Source organism: Neofelis nebulosa, chromosome 1 (assembly GCF_028018385.1).
Source record: "Neofelis nebulosa isolate mNeoNeb1 chromosome 1, mNeoNeb1.pri, whole genome shotgun sequence".
In the NCBI taxonomy this organism is placed as follows: domain Eukaryota; kingdom Metazoa; phylum Chordata; class Mammalia; order Carnivora; family Felidae; genus Neofelis; species Neofelis nebulosa.
Genome location: NC_080782.1, coordinates 61,035,287 through 61,053,732, shown reverse-complemented (window position 1 = coordinate 61,053,732; position 18,446 = coordinate 61,035,287). Strand labels below are relative to the sequence as shown.

Here is an 18,446-nt window from a genome sequence, read left to right as displayed (position 1 = left end):
GGGAGATAAGGCTGGGGCGTGTGCCGTGCCTCATCTGGGCTTGCTGCCCTTAGGGTATGGGATTTAAGCTGAAATTTAGCAGCTGAATGGAGTGGGGGTGGATAGGAGAAGTGAGGGTGGATATTTTCAACTGTAGGAACAGCCGTGCAGAGGCTCTGAGCTGGAAGGATCCATGTCAGAGGAGTGAGAGCTGGCCAGTGAGTGTAGAGGCGTGAGGTTAGACCAGGTGTGTCCTAGTTCGGAGCCCCACTCTCTGTGGAAGAGCAATACCTCTCCAAGGCTGGGACTGTGGTGTGGCAACGGAGGCCCCCGGGGGGCACAAAGTGTAAGGAGGCCCTCAGTTACAGTCCTGGCCTGGCCTTTCCTCCGCCAAAAGGGAGGGACATAGCCAGCCTATCAACTGGGCCCTGGGATACTTCAGTGGGATCCGAATACTGTGAGCTTCTGTCCAGAGCAAGTCCAAGTAACCAGTCCAGAGTCTGAGATTAGGGGGCACCTGGCTGGCTCAGTCGGTGGTGCCTGTGATTCCTGATCTCGGGTTATAAATTGGAGCCCCACGCTGAGTGTAGAGATTAATTAAAAATAAAATCTTACCAAAAAAAAAAAAAAAAAAAAAAGAGTCTGTGATTCCTTAAAAGGAGTTGGTGACCGGCCCCTCCCTTTAAGGGAAGAGATGAGCAAAAGGAGGAAGTGACAGGGGAGGTCAGCCCAGAGCATTTGTGAGGGGAAGGAGGGGACCCACAATCCCCATGAACCATGAGAGCCCACTTAACCCTGTCCTGGAGGCTGTGTGTGTGTGTGTGTGTGACCCAGGCAGGCTGGTGTTGACAATGGTGGGGGTCTGCGGCATGGGGCGCCCCTGGGTGTGTGTGCACGTGTGTGTGTGAGTGACCCAGGCAGGCCGGCGTTGGCACTGGTGGGGGTCTGCGGGATGGGGCCTCCAGAGCCCACAGGTGCTCAGAGCCAGGCGCAGGGTCAGCTGCTCCGGGACAATCCACACTTATCTCAGTGTGGCATTTCCGCTCTCATCTCACTGCCCTACTGCCCTTGCCTTTCCGCAGACCGGCCCCCCTCCAGCAAAGTCCCGCAGCAGCCGCCAGTGCCCCCCCAGAGACCAATGGCCGTGCTCCCTCCTCCGCCTGCAGGCCGGAGCCACACGGTAGGCCTCCTCGCTTTCTTCCCTGGTTCTGTGTCCACTCTGATCCCTCCTTTGCCAGAAAGAAGGGAAGAGTATACGTATCTTCACCCAGTGCTGACTAGTATGAGAGGGTTATATATAGGCGGGGAACATGCAAACCCCAGCATTCACAGAGATTTTCATTCTCGTCATAGTGCATACCATCGGCATTTTCCTTTTACCACAAACAATTTAAACTACTTGTATAATAAAAGGTCTCCTTCTACTATTCATTGTGCTATTATTTCCTACCTTTGAAATAAACATAAACTGTGAAATAAACTCTGAAGGACCTAGGCTAAGTCTACGGCCCCTACTGCTATTGCCTGGGTCCCTGGCGCCGGCTCTCGCCTGCGAGACGTGCGCCACCTGCTGGCAGAAGGCGGAAATTCCACCGGTTTACAATGCAGTGAACCCAGGAGTAAAGAGAGGGGCAGCAAACCCCCTTTCCTCTTTCTTCAAGCTTACAGTCCCAGGTCCTGTAGGTCCAATTAAGAGACACGCAGAGAATTTCAGGCTAATGTGTCAATAGCTGGAAATGTGTTCTCTTCATAAGGGATCTGAGCACTTTAACAGCGGTGGCAAATGTCAAAGTGTCAGGGCTAGTAGGAGGAAGACAATGTATTTCCCCAAAAGCTCAAAAGGCAGACCACACCACCTTTGGGACCTTTCATCCAAGCATAGATGGCTTCTTCTTGTTCGTGCAGTTTTCTTGCAAAGGGGACTCAGAGCTACATTGATCTACAAATGCATTTTGCTTTGAAATCTGAAGGCATCCACCTTCACTATTGGGATGAAGAATTCACTCATTCAGTCAAAAGATTAGCCGCTAGTCTCTGCCAGGCAGTGTTCTAGCTGCTGGGAATAGAGCATGAACAAGGCAAATAAGGTCCCTGCTTTTAGAAAGGTTCAATTCTGGTAGGGGGAGGCAGATACTAAACAAGTAAACAGATGTATACGCAAGACAATTTGAGTAGTAACGTGTGGTTAGGGAAGACAGAAAACCCAATAACTTGATGATGGGTGGGGAGGTAACACTGAGCTGGACAGAATGAGTCGGTGGTGACAGGAGCTGGGGAAAGAGAATTCTAGGCAGAGGAAAACACAAATACCAAGATGAGAAAGAGGGCATGAGCTTGAGATTTTGCAGGAACTACAAGAAGACGTTTAGAGTGGGAGCCCAGTGTGCACCGGAGAGAGGAGTCTAAGGGGGTTGGAAGTGAGGGCACACGGCCAGTTGCTACTGTGTTCCCAGTATGATAGGGGCCACTCGAGAGCTTGGCAGGGGAGTGACATGCTCAGTACCCCAGATGGAAGAGTGTGGGATGGAGAGCTCAGGTAACAGGCTACTATCCAGGTGAGAAACGGAGATAAAGAAAGTGAGCAGAGTGAGATTTGGGGAGATAAGGCCACCAGGACTTGTGGATGTGTCATCATGAGATACTGCCTAACATGTGGCTCTTTTTTAAACAGCCACTCCCCCCACCCCAGCCCAACCACGAAGAGCCTAGCAGAAGTAGAAACCATAAACCAGCAAAGCGTAAGTACAGGGGCCTTTCCTCTCTTGCCCACCAGAGTACCTGTTCCCTCACCCCCAGCCAACTGCCTTCTTCTTTTAATTGACTTCAGTCTTTTTCCCTTCCAGTCCCTGCTCCTTCCATAGACAGAAGCACGAAACCTCCCCTCGATCGTTCATTAGCCCCATTTGACAGAGAGCCCTTCACACTAGGTTGGTATCACTCTATTCGATGCATTGTAACAGAGGCCAATATGTATAGAGTGCTTACGGCGTGATTTACACATGTCCCCCCGCAATCATAAGGGTACTGTAAAGCGGGACTATTAGAATCGTCCTCATTTCACAGATGGGGCAACTGAGGCACAAAGAGTTAACTTTCCCAAATCACTCACCCACCAAGTGATGGAGGTAGAGACCCAAGTGGAGATCAGACTGACTGCAGAGCTCCTGCTGTCAGCCCTGTGCTAGGCCTGCTTCTTCATGGGTGTGATGTGTACACATATCTCATTGTCCTCCTGACAGATGGTGCAGGGGGCTTCGTAGCGCAGGGGGAGGACCTGGGCAGAGACAGGAGGTCTGGGAGAGCTGTTGTCAGCTGCCTTGGCTGCTACCTAGCAGCTTACTGACCACAGGGACCATAGGTTTTCAGAGTTGTCCTCTTCTTTGTCAGGTGGCTGTTCTGTAAGGAGGAACTGCTTTATAAAACTCTAAGGTGCTATTCAAACATAAGGATTATTTATTGTTGTACACGTGCAATTGATCCAACTGTGGGTATCCGACAGTCCTTTTCCTCCAGAATTGACCTAGAGTGTTCTTGGATCACAGCTACCTCTAAATAAAGCTATTTTCAATTCAATTCTAAAACTTAGCTGCCATTTATTGAGCACCTACTATGGGCCAAGTGTTTTACCTACCAAAAATAATTTACCTACATTATCCTCACACCAACCCAACAAAGGAGGTGTATTATGACCCCTGCTTTGTAGATGATGAGAGGTTGAATAATTTTTCCAAGTTTACATAACTAGGTTCAGGATTTGAACTTATGTCTTTCTGACTTCAATGCAGGGTGCTCTTTTCTACCGCATCATGCTGTAGTTGGAGACCCTGGATTTCCCTTGATATGGGTAGGGGGTCCTGGGGAAGGAGCTACAAGCCTTGAGGGACAAGGAGCCCCAAATCCCAGCCCCACTCAACCTTCCTGACCTGCACTCTGAGCAAGGCATTTAGACTTTTGTAACCTAAGGTTCCTCTCTGTTCACAAATGAATTTCAGTTCTTGGATATGAGGCTCCTGCTTGCTGCTTTTCCCTGAACTGCGCCACAGCTCTGATGACTCATGCGAAACTGTGTGGGTTACTTGAGTTTACAGCGGTCTGCTGCACAGGGCTATTCAAATTATGTGAAAAGGAAGAGAGATTCAACTTCAGTCTCTAGGTGTGCTTACGACCGTAAGTCAAAGCGTCAGGAGAGTGAAATACTGACATCAAATCCTTCAGAGTCACCTCCTGAACAAAGGTTATCTTTTAAAAAGATTCTTTTTTTTAATTTTTTTTAAAAAATCTTTATTTATTGGGGCACCTGGGTGGCTCAGTCGGTTGAGCATCCGACTTCGGCTCAGATCATGATCTCGTAGTCTGTGAATTTGAGCCCTGCGTTGGGCTCTGTGCTGACAGCTCAGAGCCTGGAGCCTGTTTCGGATTCTGTGTCTCCCCCTCTCTCTGCCCTTCCCCCATTCATGCTCTGTCTCTCTCTGTCTCAAAAATAAATAAACGTTAAAAAAAATTTTTTTTAAATCTTTATTTTTGAGAGAGAGACAGACAGAGTGCAAGCAGGGGAGGAACAGAGAGGGAGAGGGAGACACAGAATCTAAAGCACGCTCCAGGATCTGAACTGTCAGCACAGAGCCCGATGCGGGGCTCAAACTCTCGAACCAAGAGGTCATGACCTGAGCCAAAGTCGGATGCTTAACAGACTAAGCTACCCAGGCGCCCCTTAAAAAGGTTCTTTTAAAAAAAATTAAATACACCCTTTCTTGACCATACCTACTCTTGAATTATTTCCTTGTTCATGATGTTTTGAGAGAACTAACCTCTTACAGTGCTCTGAGTCTTAACAGAGAGAGAGACTCTTAACAGAGACAGTGCCCAGAGAATCTGTACAAATCAGAAGATATTTTTTTTTTTAAAGAAAATCTACTTAAGCCTAAAAATATAAATATAGGTTTTCTGGGTAACCCTGTAAAGTTGAGTTTTCATCCTAAGGCAAAGTTTTATGAATAATACACATTTCTTATACCACCAAAACAGCCTACCCCTGGGCAGTGAGTTCCTCATAGTAGGACAAGATTCTTAAGACTTCTTCATGGCTTGGGCTGCACCTCAAGTTGTGAAAATCATATCATCATTCACCATAGGGTGTTAACTGTGCAGAGGTATAGGAGGGAGGGAAAGAAAGAACTATCTAGCAGTTGTCAGCACCCATGTATCATGTGCCTGACCCTGCATATAAATTGTCACCTGCTCCTAACAACAAACCTATACATTTCAGATCTATAATCCTGATTTTACAGATGAGGAAATTGAGACTCAAAGACCTTAAGTAACTTGTTCAAGGCATACAGAATTTGCTGGTAGACCTGGTTGAATACAGTTAAATGGTACTTTTATTGCACTGAAGACATAGGACATAATCTACTCGAAGGGATTTCAGACAGAAAAAAATAAATTGCTTTGAATAACTTTGCAATGCAGAGTTCTCAGATTCACCTAGAATTTCTTCAGCCTGCATGCCATCTTTTCCAAGAGAAAAGTAAAAGGAAGAAACAAAACCCAACAAAATTAAAACAAAATGATTTGCACTCTACCAGGAGACTCTCCTGAAATGCTCTTCTCCAAACTAAACGTTTTTCCAGAAAGTAAGTGTAATACTTTATATAATGTCAAATGTACCACAGGATTGGAGGAAAATTAACCCCTCCATGGCAAATAGGTTTATTTCAGATACAGAAATAAACATAGGCTAAACAAACAAACAAACAAACAAACAAAAAAAACACACATTTAGTCAGTGAAAGAAGCATAAAATCCCCAAGAGACATTAATCCTTCTTATCATCGGTTACATAAAATAAAATGTTGAAAAGAATCACAGAATCCAAAATACTGTTTGTATGTACACAACTCTGTGTGATCTTGGGCAAGTCCCTTAATTTCTCTGAGCCTGTAAAATTAGCTGTTCTATATCGCGATCTTCCAGGTTGAAAGTCTATGATTCTTCAGTGTTTAAACCCAATCAGCCCCCTCAGGCGCTCGTATTTATGGTTTCATCAAACTGTGTTTTAATGTTTATTTCTGAGAGAGAGAGATAGCGTGAGGGAGGGAGCGGCAGAGAGAGGGAGACAGAGAATCTGAAGCAGGCTCCGTGCTGTCAGTGCAGAGCCCAATGTGGGGCTCAAACCCACACACAGTGAGATCACGGCCTGAGCTGAAGTTGGACGCTCAACTGACTGAGCCATCCCGGAACCCCCGCCCCCACCGCCCAGACTATGTTTTAATACTTCATGCTTAGCTGATAAAGTATTCAAGGTCTGCCTGCTATTTGTTACTTACAGGAAAGAAGCCGGCGTTTCCTGACAAGGTAAGCTGTCTCCCTATTTTGTTTTGTTTGTCTTCATTTTTTATTTTGTATCTTGTCTTTGTTCTGAGAAGTGCTGAGGACACTCACATGTCTTCCCTCCTGTTTTACAGCCCTCGGCTCCAGTGGGAAGGTAAGGTGCCTTGTTGCATCCATGTGAGGGTACACGGTATATGCTGTAGAAATAGTTCAGTTTCTTACCCACACCTCCTTTCTCTCAACTCTGCAGGCCTCTCGGGGAGCACTTACCCAAGATGCAAAAGCCTCCTTTACCGCCAGCCACCGAAAGGCATGACAGAAGTAGCCCCCTGCCAGGGAAGAAGCCACCTGTGCCAAGGTACTTGTCTTCTGTTGCTTGAGTTTGTCGTTCAGACTGGTGATGCCAGTAATTTGCCTGGTATTAGCCTATAACGGAACTGGACATCACAGGTGTTCCTGGCGAGGAGGGGACTGTTGGCTTCTATGGCTTGAGGCATTCTGGCTTTTCAGGCTGGATGTAAAGTTCCGGGTCCCTCTGAAGACAAATGATAGTGATCTAGCAAAGAAAGGAGTGGAGAGATGGTCCATCAGGAGGACGGGAATGACTGCTGTTTGTGGAGAACTTCTCCTCAACCAGCCGAAACCATGCTCATGTTTTCCTTCCATCTCAGTATGTGGGAACTGAACCTTCCACTTTATTTTTCAAGACAGTAGCAAACAGGAAATAATTGGGAGAAGTTTTTAAGTCACTGTGTCTTCCCCACTGTTCAACCACATTTTATAATGTTAGAATACTGAAGTTGGCTCTAATGTTTCTAAATTTACTATAGTCTTTTGGGACCTATGTACCAAATGGCATAAATGTATCTGGGGTCAGGCCTAACCTTACCACTCACCAAGGGCATAGCCAAGGCTTCTGTTTTTCCCATCAGGATTCAAACTTGGTGTTGCTTGGCTAGTGTGATGATTAAATCAGAGTCAGGGCTAGAGGGTAGTAAAAAAAAAAACCTCAGGGGCGCCTGGGTGGCTCAGTCGTTTGAGCGTACGACTTTGGCTCAGGTCATGATCTCACAGCTCGTGAGTTCGAGCCCCGCGTCGGGCTCTGTGCTGACCGCTCAGAGCCTGGAGCCTGTTTCAGATTCTGTGTCTCCCTCTCTCTCTGACCCTCCCCCGTTCATGCTCTGTCTCTATCTCGAAAACAAATAAACGTTAAAAAAAAATTTTTTTTTAAATACAAAAAAACCCTCAGTTATCAAGTTAATATTTTAATGGAATATTTTTTGAGTTTCTTTATTTTGAGAGAGAAGAGAGAGAGAGAGAGAGAGAGAGAGAGCAAGCGCAAGTGGGGGAGGGGCAGAGAGAGAGAGAGAGTCCAGAGCAGACTCCGTACTATCAGCACAGAGCCCAGCGTGGGGCTGATCTCACAAAAGGTGAGATCACGACCTGAGCTGAAATCAAGTCAGACGCTTAAGCAACTGAGCCACTCAGGTGCCCCTAATGAAATATTTTTAAAAATTGCAATGTGTGTAAAAAATATCAATCATGAACGAAATATCAAAATTTTAAATAAATGCTTTATGGGATGATGACATATGAAGCATCTGACAGATGGGAGACGATCAACATATATATTCCTTCTCTCGTCCCCCTCTCTGAGGCGAACATGATGTGGGCACAGGCATACAGCTGCCTGCCATAGCTCTAAGGCAGCGGTCACCAAATCTGTCTGACTAGCTCGTGCATCTGGGAAAAGTCCCAAAGCACTAGCATTTTCCAGCTGTTTTCCCTTCACCGAAGGGTGAGCCCTGAGATGGCTGTTTTAAAACATTAGCAAAGGAGAATATTACCTAAGATGTTTTCATTTGCTTTTGGAGAAACATCTACTCGGTGAAATTTAATAGCTGCTAAAGAGTTAGTTTGCTGACTAAACCTTTTTTATATATATGTAATTATTTGCTGCGGTAGCTGAAAGAATAAAGGTTTGCCTAGCTCAGCTCGCAATAGTGACAGAACATTGAGTCACCAAACCTTCCCTCCACTTCTGCTCCCCTGCTCTTCTGCTGGGGGTTTGTCTTCTCATTTTATCACAGTTCAGTGGGTTTGATTTCTCATTATTAAAGTGAAACCATCTGTATTCTGAGGCTGGCTCGCTGAAACTTCATGCTCAGTCGTTTTTCTTTGCCCTAATTCATTTCAGGCATGGATGGGGACCCGACAGAAGAGAGAATGTAAGTACAAAATGTTATTTGGTGAATGCTTGGCACAGGGAAAATCAGTGCAGGCTCTGTGGGGTGTGGGGGCCATGCCCGTCTCAGACTTCATTGAAGCCCAGCACAGGGAGCAAGGCCTGCGCACAGTAGGCCCTTAAATACTGGTGCCTGTGGGGTCTCCATCTTTTCCACCTGCCCACAGTGCTGCACTGCTTAGCTCTTGTTCCTCTAAGAGCTCCTGGGGTGGTTGGATTCATTGCAGCCCCATCATCAGGTGGTAATTCACAAGATAAAGTAACAGTGATTGGAAGGAAGGATAAAAGGAGGGGTGCCCAAGAGTATGGGCCGCACAGCAAAGTTGACAAGGCCTCTGTTTTCCCTTTTAATAAGTCCATGACCTGAACAAGTGAGGTAATACCAATTATTTAATTCCTGCTAAGTGCACGTTGGCAAGCTAGTGACTTTTAGATGATGAGCTGTTTGCCTGGGAAATAGCAATGGAAGTTTTATGTCCAGTTTTAGCAATGAAAATCTCATGTCCCAGAAACCCCATCGGTCTCAGGTGGGGCAGAGGGACTGGGGCAGTTGGTCATCCCAGCTTCACACATGTTTTGCCTTTAACGGCCCTATGAAGAATCATTATTTCTTTTTTACTATGAGGAAATCGAAGCTCAGAAGGGGTGAGATATTCATCACAAGTTGCACAGCTAGTAAGTAGTCAGGATTGGAATCCAGGTCTGTCTGATTTCCTCTATGCTATAAGCGCTCTGAAGGTGATCACATCCCTGCCACTATTCAAGGGCTCAGCCCACAAGTGCCTGCTATCTTGCAGCTCTGTGCTAGATACTCTGCTGGTTGGGATAAAGTGCTAAGCTATGAGAGACATGCAGACCCACACACAACACACAACAGACCCCCACACAATAGCATGTGATCATGGGATAAGCTCCAGAGGTGGAGAGAAGAAAGTGATCCATGGGGCTTGAGGAGTAGAAGTGACTTGTTAGAGGTGAGATTTATGGTGTCATTGGAAGATGGGGAGAGCACAGAATAGAATCATCCTAAGAGAAAGCCGAGATGCATTGCAGCCTCAGGAATGTCCTGAGCAAAGGCAGGTGGGTGACCCTATGGGGACAGCAAGGACAACAGCTTGGTTGCAGAGCCAAGGGACAAAGGGACAAAAAGGGGACAAGATTGTAAGTGAAGGTAACTTTATATTCCTGAGGGTCCCAGGGTTGGGAAGGGTTGATGCTCATGCCATGAGAATCTGAGAGTTGCAGAAAGAAACAAGATATGGTTGCCACGGTGTTAAAGAGGGATTTCATCATTCCCTGAGCTCATGTGGGTTTAATTATGCAGCCCTTTGCTGGGACTCCCAGTTGGCCAAATGGGATGAGTGATTCTGGCTGTGATCCTTCTTGTCTTGTCTCAATGGTAGGAGTCATGACAGCAAACTTTTACTGACCACTCCACATATACCAGGAACATGTAATAACCAACTTAATACTTGCAACAACACTTTGAATAAGGTGGTTTTTCTTTTCCAGTGTGCTGGCCTAGCAAAACAAGTCCAGGTTGACAGGTGTGGCCTGCTAGTCGATGGCAAAATCGTTTCACCTCTCCAAACATCATTTCTCATCTGGAGAGTCTAGCAAATAGCTCCTCTCTTGCCTGTTTCGCAGGTTGCCTGGAGATAAAGGCTGAGCAACGTAGACACGCCTTGTAAGCCACATGATATGCAAGGTGGAGTTGCTTTTAAGGGGAGTGGCCGAAAGAAGGCTGAGCCTTGGGTTAGACATATCAGGTGTCCAATCCATTTCTGTAACCCTTGGCAAGTTAGGACTCCTTCCTGAGCACCACGTTTCCATTTGTACAAAGAGGATGCTGAATTTTTAAAGGGTTGCTAGGAGAATTGGATGAGATATCGTGTGTAAATCTTTGAGGTACATCGTAGATACTGCCATCCTTACTGTGTCTTTAGGCCCTCTCGGGCACCTCAGAACCTATTTTGTGTTAAGTGTGTAAGGAGAGTCTCAGATTAGAGTGTCCTTAATGATTGTTTGTATTAAGAAATTATGAACCACTTAGCAAATTCTACTGTTCTCCACAATATATTATGGAGTCATACAACTACTAAAGAAAGAAACAGAGACATTTATGTGATTGAGAAATGCAGTTCTTTTAGGAATTGTGTTTTGATGATAGATTAATACCTTTTTTTTTTTTCCCCTTTACCAGGATGAAGATGACGGTATGTTCAGAAAAGCCTTCTTATAACTTAAAACTCATTCCTTCATTTTTCTGCCCAGAATTCACATGGAATTATTTAGTACAGAAGCCCCATAGACATAATTATAATTGTTAAATTTGTGTTAAGTAGACATAGATCAGTTGGTATACAGCATAACTATAACAAAATGGAATTGTCTGGGTTCCCAAAGAGAACTGTTACTTTCATAAGTAATGGTGCACATGACTTAATAGTACAGCAAAATTAAAAATTGCATATATGGCTTGATAGAAAAATTGCTAATATTTATGCCTTCTAACACAGGAAAGGATCACTAACTGCAGATAAATGAGATAGCATAAAATTTGGCTTACATAAAACAAAACTTGTGAATCATTTCTGAAATTCATATGGTTTCCAACTGACAATTTTCTGCCAAGGTAGTGTTTCACAAATGAAAAAATAAAATAAATGCATATTATAGAGAATGATATAGAATGGCAACATTTTAATGCATTCTAAGGTAGTAAGTCATCTAGAAAAGTCCTGGGGTTGGGATTCCATTGTACCACTTCCTAATTATGTTGGATCTTTTGGATTTTTCTATCTCTCTGTGGACTAGCGGTTTCTAACTTGGGAGCAGTTCTGGAATGTTCCTGTGACACCTGGATGCTGACAAGCTGTTTTATTTTTCCTTTTCCCCCACAGTGCATCAAAGACCTTTGCCTCAGCCCACAATGCTCTCCATGAGCTCCAATACTTTTCCTTCCAGATCTGCCAAGCTATCGCCCAAGCACACCCTCCCATCACCTCACATGCCTGGAGCATTCTCCGAAAGGTCTGTGGTAACGTCATTCAGTGCTAACTTAACATCACCCCCAGGTCCACTCAAAAGAACTAATGTCTGGTGGGTTGGGAAAGAAAGAAATGAGCCAGTGGTAGTCAGGCCAGAACATTTTGGGTCTTCAGGAACAAAATCAAACTGAGCATAAGGACCCACACATGTTAATCCACTGCTATTCTTGGAGTCTCTGAGCTTGGGGTTGGATACAGAATTGACTGCCCCATGGTCACCGAGGCAGAATGGATCCTTGAGCAGGGTTTCAAGGGAATGTTTTCACTTGGTGAATTAAAACGAACACTCGAGAAACCCAATTAATTTAGGTGCTTGGAGTTCATCCAGATTGTGGATGCAAGGACCTAGCTGATGTGCGAATTCACTGCACAGGCTCTGTCCCCACAGGCCCACTTTCTCAATAGCAACAGTGTTTCTCAGGGCCCACGAACTGTGAGATCATGACCTGAGCTGAAATCGGACACTCAACCAGCTGAGCCACCCAGGCACCCAACTTTAAAAACAACAGCCAAGTTTAAAAACAACTTTCCAATACCCTTTACAGGTTATGTTGTTTTGGCTGGTGGAGTCTGTTAGAATTTGGGGTAGTAGTGAGATGTGCCCCACCAGCCCCTCCTCTTTGCTCAGCTGCCGCAGCTACAGGGAGAACTGGCCGTAGTCATGAAGGAAGCAGCATTGTCGGCGGGTTTCTCTAACCCACCTTCCCCAACAGCCTCTTCAGCCCAGCGCAACTCAATTCAGTTCTTTTCTGTCTCCGCAGTAACAGTGGTTTTCCGCAGAGCGCCTCCCTGCCGCCATACTTCTCTCAAGGTTTGTACTCTGGGCTCTAGTGACCTACTCCAGGCAACATGCCTCCATGACTGGATTCCTAACCTGTCCCAAAGCCTTTGGGCAAAGGTTCAGTTATTTCCTAAAAGCTGGAAAATCTGTTTTCTCACTCAGTACTTAATTCAGTTTCTGTGGTGTGCCAAGGGCTGTTGGAATGCGAGGATGCTACACACACACACACACACACACACACACACACACCCCACCTCAGAAAGGCAGCCTTGGCCTTCATCTTCCCACATAGAGGTTTTCCTCCCTGCTCTTTTTACATGGTGCTCAGGGTAGTGCTTGGCTTGCTCTGTAGTTTTAGGTTTCTATAATGAGTCCACCCTTGAGTTGTGTTGAGGACTGTGTTTAAAATGCAGATTATGAGAATACAACCCCGCCCCCCCCCCCCCCCCAAGATTCTGATTCATTAAGTCTGGATGAGGACCTGCATTGTGAATAATACCTTCTCTGGTGTCCATGACAAGTTTTGCTGACAGTGCTCTGAAACTTCAGTATGAATACAGATGACTTGAAAATCATGTTAAAACGTAGATTCTAATTCAGTGGATCTGGGGTAGGGTAGGAGATTCTGCATTTCTAGCAACTTCTCGTGATGTTGATACTGTTGGTCCATGGACCACTTTGAGTAGCAGCAAAGGCCTACAAGGTAGGACTAGACTGTGTTTCTGTTTTAGCCTTAGGGACTTGCAAGTGATTGGCACATGCTAGTGACTTCTAAAAATGTTTCTTGAATGACCGAGTGTCAAATGACTGTGGAAAGTTACCCAGCTCTAGTAAATAGATTTTCTTCATTCCAGGAAACTTGCCTAGCGTTGCCAGATTTTCTGATTATTTTTTCAAGAAATACTGGAAGTGTGGCTTTTAATATGAAATTACCTGATTTTTAAAGGTTGACTTAAAAAAATTATGTTTATTTTTGAAAGAGAGAGAGAAAAGGAGGGAGGGAGGGGCAGAGAGCGATGGGAGACACAGGGTCCAAAGCAGGCTCCAGGCTCTGAGCCGTCAGCACCGAGTCTGGCATGGGGCTTGAACTCATGAACTGTGAGATCATGAGTTGGAGCTGAAGTCTGATGCTTAAGTGACTGAGCCACCCAGGTGCCCCCATAAAGGTTGACTTGAAAATTTTTTAACTGCTGTGAGGAACAACCCTCCCCCCCTTTTTTGGTCATAGTACACATACATTCTAGAACACGGGTGTGTGTTATAAATAGAAAAGCATATTAGTACTTGAATCATTGCTCAAGAGTGAAGACTTTTTTTAGGAGCACATCTATTACATTCAGTTGAATACATTATCCCATATATGTGTGAGATCCTATTGCTGACACCAATGAAATCCATTATGTTTTTAATGCTTCCTAAGCATTTGAGGGTATAGTGACTACTATGTGGTTTCTGCCGTTGCCCTCACGTCTCTCAGTTTTCCATAGTGTCCACAACTCACTGCGTTTTGCGAACCCACATTGTGTTACTTGCTTGGCTTCTGCAGGCATCTAAGGTTCAGACACTTCACTTATAGCCGTGTCTCTCAAAGTAAGTTCCACAGACACCCAGTTTTAGGGTTGGTGTTGGGGATTCTTGATAAAATAATATAGTAATATGATCTGGAGAGGAATGCTTACCTTAATCAAAATTGATCCTTTTTCCCCTAAGACAGGTAGGACACCTGGTTCTCAGTCTTCTCCATTGGTTGCTCCAGTGTTAGAAAGATAAAGAATGGTCTGTGTATTAGCCAAAAACCCACTCCAGCTCCCTTGAAGATCTCAACAGTAAGGGCAGTGTGTGGATGCAATAAAAAGTAGTATATTGTCTGCTGCAAATATGACTTTATGGTGCTGACCTGCAAATGCAGAAGTAGAAGAGAATAATTCCATGCAGGATAGGCTTTGGTTATATTTGTTAACTATACAGTTAGGTTGCATTCATTCAATACACAGTATAAAAGCCCCTGCCATGTTGGACTGCGAAGGTGGGGATAGGGAAAATCTGTTTAGGCCATGGGAGACTTAAGAAGGAAGATCAACAGTTCAGGGCCATCTGATCTGCTTATTTAGAAGGAGGCAATGAACGCCATGGTAAACAATTATGCCAGCATGGCTCAGGGCACTTCAGCCCTTCCCATGTAATTCTCCTCGCTCAGCAACCCGGGCAGGCATATTGTGGATGGCAGAACAACCCCACTGCAGAACCACTTGGAGTGCTTGTCAAATGCAGACTGGGTGGTTCAAATTCTCCCTGGGATTCTTATGCCCAGTAATGTTTGGGAATCACGGGTTGAAGTCCTGACTCTGCCGCTAGGAGCACACGATTCATTCAGACTCTCTGTTTCCTCATACTCAAAAAGAAGGGAATACCCATCTTGCGGTGTTGCTGTGAAGATTAAAGGAAGGGTCCACGGGTGCCTTACTCAAGGCCTGGGCAGCATAGTGCTGAAAAAATATTCGTTGAATAAATGAATGAATGACACATGAATAATTCAGAGAACATTCGGCTCACACAATTTTTCAGTTCTTAACAGCTGTCCTGGCATATAGAAAACAGCCTTGGCAATTACAAATCAACACAATCAAACCTTTCCTGAGTTTAGGAAACACCCTCAGAAAGTTTCGGGGAACTGTAAACGAGAAAATACCATGTTAGGGAAGTTTACAGGTGCCTAACAAAGACTTCCTCATTGATCAGGTAGTTGGTAAGGGCTTCTGTGAGAGCTGAACACTTCTACCTCTTTAGAAAATTCAGTAAAGAACAGTAGGTAGCAAACTGGTTCTAGAAACTGACAGTATTTTCAAGGTAATTTCACTTTGTCTTAGGTAATTTACATTTCTTTTTGTGTAAACAATGAGAACATAATCATCTTTATTACTGCACTGTCATCCTATCAGTGGTTGGGAACCCCTTCTGGATTGCTGGAGTCTGTAAAATCTGAAAAATGTGATGATTACATTTAAATTACGGTGACTTTTTCATTAATGGACTAATTATTTTATATTATGTAACATTCCCATGTAAGAAATCACTCACATTTGTGGAACTGTTCTCAAAGTTTCACTGGTATGTCTACAGAACAATGCCTGCACAGCCAACAGCCCTTGTGTGTGTGTGTTTTTAAGGTTTATTTATTATTTTTGAGAGAGTGCGAGCGGGGGAAAGGGCTGAGAGAGAGGGAGACACAGAATCTGAAGCAGGCTCCAGGCTCTGAGCTGTCAGCACAGAGCCCAGTGTGGGGCTGGAACTCACCAACTGTGAGATCATGACCTGAGCTAAAGTGGGACGCTTAACCGACTGAGCCACCCAGGCCCCCTTCCCTTGTGGTTTTGAACAGGTGAAAATTATTTTTGAAGCTATGGCTTTTTAAACTGTTTCTAAAGTGCTGGGAACAATTGCAAGGGCATTTTAGGGGGAAAATGTGTGATGACAGAAAATGAAAAATAGCTTACAGCAAATTAACTTTCAAAATGTTATACTTTTGAAGGCCTTGGCAATAGACCACCTCCCAGAACTGAAAGCAGAAACTTTTCCTTACCAGTTCCAAACAAACCTCGACCACGGTCTCCTGGGGAAGAAGAGGTAATAAAGCACATTTTCGTGTTATTTTATTTTTTCCCCAGCAAATAACCGAAGCTCCCATTGTATACTCCTTTGTATTTTTATTATTATTTACATTACCTTTAATTTTTTTTTAGTGGAAAAAAAAAAATTAAAGGGGAGGATCCAAATGAAAAATATGTTCTTTCTCCTTGGTATTTTTCCAGGCTCTTCCAATAGCAAATGTGTGCTTTGTATTTAACGAGAAAAATAATCCTATTCTTCATTTGTCTTCTAGTTTATGACCTTGAGTAAGTCACTTAACTGCTCATTAACCCCAATTTTTTATTAAATATACTATAGTAAACTGAAGAAATTATACATCTCTATCTTTCCTGATTAAAGGTTCCATTATATACGGAATGCTTATTCACAACTACCTTTACAACCATGATAAAAAGCAGTTCATGCAAAATATCTTCTATTTAGCCCCACCTAAGTGATTCTATATTCAAATTAAGAAAGCAAATGTTTCAAAGCTCATGGAATTGAGGTGGTGATTTATGAAAATGATTACTTGGAGGCTTTTCTTTTCGCTTACACATATAACTGCAAAATTTATTCAGTTTTTAAAAATTTACATTTTCAGAACTCATTAAATGAAGAGTGGTACGTTTCTTATATTACCCGACCAGAGGCGGAAGCTGCTCTTAGAAAGATAAACCAGGTACTGTGCCAAAGTTTATTTTTAAGTAGTTATAAATATTAATGGGAGGAGAAAAAAGGAGCTGTCTTTTATTGAGCACCAATTATGGGCTAGGAATTCTGCTAGGTGATATTCATGCTGTTATACCAAGGGGACCCATTAGTAGCAGATTTACACCCACCAGCATCCATAGCAATGATTCCCAGGATCTGGGAAAAATCTAAATTAAGGCAGTCATTCGGCTGGCAGAATCCAAGGAGCTTCTATTAACAAAAAGCATCTGTCTTGTCACAGGAAGCATACCTTATCAAAAGGAGGCCCTTTTCCCCAAACTTCTAACATCTTACCGTTAGCATCTTCGTTTTTTAATATACAACTGCCATCCACATTGATGTGAAGGAATCCATTATGGAGACAGGCAGCAGCAAGTTTTTGCCCTTTTCCCTAGAAATTTCTAGCTGTTCTTAACCAGATTTCCTGTGATCTGGCACCGAATCTTAACCTTAAATCTATTTATCAGAGAAAGAAGAGCAAAGATCCTTCATCTCTCACATCTTGAGTCTGTAAGAATAGTTCTCAATCTTCGCTGCACATTTAAGTCACCTGAGAAACTTTAAACATTCTGATTCCTGGATTTCACCTGGAGAGATTCTGATTTATTTAGTCAGGCATTTTGTGTGGGTTCTGGGTCTCCAAAACTCTAAATTCTAAATTCTAGGCTGTGAATCACTGGTCCACAGGTGTATTTGTTGAACAGAAGATATTCTGAATGGAATTTACTCAACTGGAATAAGAAGAACAAAGGAAAGCCATTATTGCAGATTGAAGGCTCTTTAAAGCCATCATGATTCAGTATACAAAGCAGGGAGTGGTTTAAACACTGCCTTACTAATTAATCCTATTTTAATATTAGATCTTTACAGTATTAGTATTATGTACAATAATTTATGGAATGACACTTTAAAGTACAGGACAAATCACACTATTGCAGTAAATAAGAAAAAAAGGTGATAACACAAGACAGTTCACATTTGTTTATGTTCAGATATTTAATGGTGAACATTTTATGTGGAGATCACGAGGTTTTAAAATGGATGAATGTCATAGGCATTTGGGTGTTTTCTGACTTTGGCTGTGGAAAGTAAGGGTTAGGGAATTAGTTCCCAGGAGTAGGAAGATAAATCTTTAGTTAACCAATAAAGTCCTTATTTTGTCTGGCCCTTTGTCCACTCAACCGCCTATAATTTGTTTTATAACTGAAAAAAAAAAGCGACTTTTTTATCAAGAGACTTCAAAAAGTCTCTTTGGAATTTGGAAATTTCTCTGATACTATCTTTGCTGCCTCTTGACAACCAAGAAATCTGTGACACATGGGGCTGTAACGGTTCAGGGCACTAAATGTTCACTGTCTTGGCAACTGGTAAGTTTCCAGATCTCTCGAGTCTTGTCTACTGCTCTTACAGGCAACAGAAGTATTGCCATGTATTGCTCACGTAATAATAAGAATTTATTCTTTTAGGATGGCACTTTTCTCGTTAGAGACAGCTCTAAAAAAACAATAACCAATCCGTATGTCCTCATGGTGTTGTACAAAGATAAAGTTTACAACATCCAGATCCGTTACCAAGAGGAAAGCCAAGTTTACTTGTTGGGAACTGGACTCCGAGGTAAAGAGGTAAGGAATTTCAGTTGTAAAATGTACCCAAATCGTTGTTTATGCTATTCTGCATACCTACCGCTATGGAAACTTGCTGTAACATTCTTTGGGGATTC

General features: G+C 43.6%; 1 protein-coding gene and 1 long non-coding RNA gene across 3 annotated transcripts in view; one reads left to right on the top strand and one right to left on the bottom strand.

The window, feature by feature from the left end:
* Window positions 1-18,446, top strand: part of LCP2 (lymphocyte cytosolic protein 2) — a 45,768-nt gene that overhangs the window by 25,162 nt on the left and 2,160 nt on the right. Inside the window, exons 8-20 of one of the 2 annotated variants that reach the window (XM_058723240.1) lie at window positions 1,062-1,159; window positions 2,651-2,717; window positions 2,823-2,906; window positions 6,308-6,333; window positions 6,444-6,463; window positions 6,560-6,667; window positions 8,507-8,537; window positions 10,758-10,770; window positions 11,458-11,587; window positions 12,366-12,415; window positions 15,915-16,009; window positions 16,617-16,694; window positions 18,193-18,348. In XM_058723240.1, the coding sequence (XP_058579223.1) occupies window positions 1,062-1,159; window positions 2,651-2,717; window positions 2,823-2,906; window positions 6,308-6,333; window positions 6,444-6,463; window positions 6,560-6,667; window positions 8,507-8,537; window positions 10,758-10,770; window positions 11,458-11,587; window positions 12,366-12,415; window positions 15,915-16,009; window positions 16,617-16,694; window positions 18,193-18,348 (956 nt within the window). Of the gene's footprint in view, window positions 1-1,061; window positions 1,160-2,650; window positions 2,718-2,822; window positions 2,907-6,307; window positions 6,334-6,443; window positions 6,464-6,559; window positions 6,668-8,506; window positions 8,551-10,757; window positions 10,771-11,457; window positions 11,588-12,365; window positions 12,416-15,914; window positions 16,010-16,616; window positions 16,695-18,192; window positions 18,349-18,446 lie in introns of both variants that reach the window. The other variant, XM_058723248.1, reaches the window with a different exon arrangement.
* LOC131507947 (uncharacterized) lies at window positions 6,667-18,193 on the bottom strand. The gene is made up of 3 exons (XR_009259832.1): window positions 17,021-18,193; window positions 14,065-14,282; window positions 6,667-6,865 (listed from the first exon to the last, which is right to left on the bottom strand). It is a non-coding gene; the product is annotated as an uncharacterized LOC131507947 (long non-coding RNA).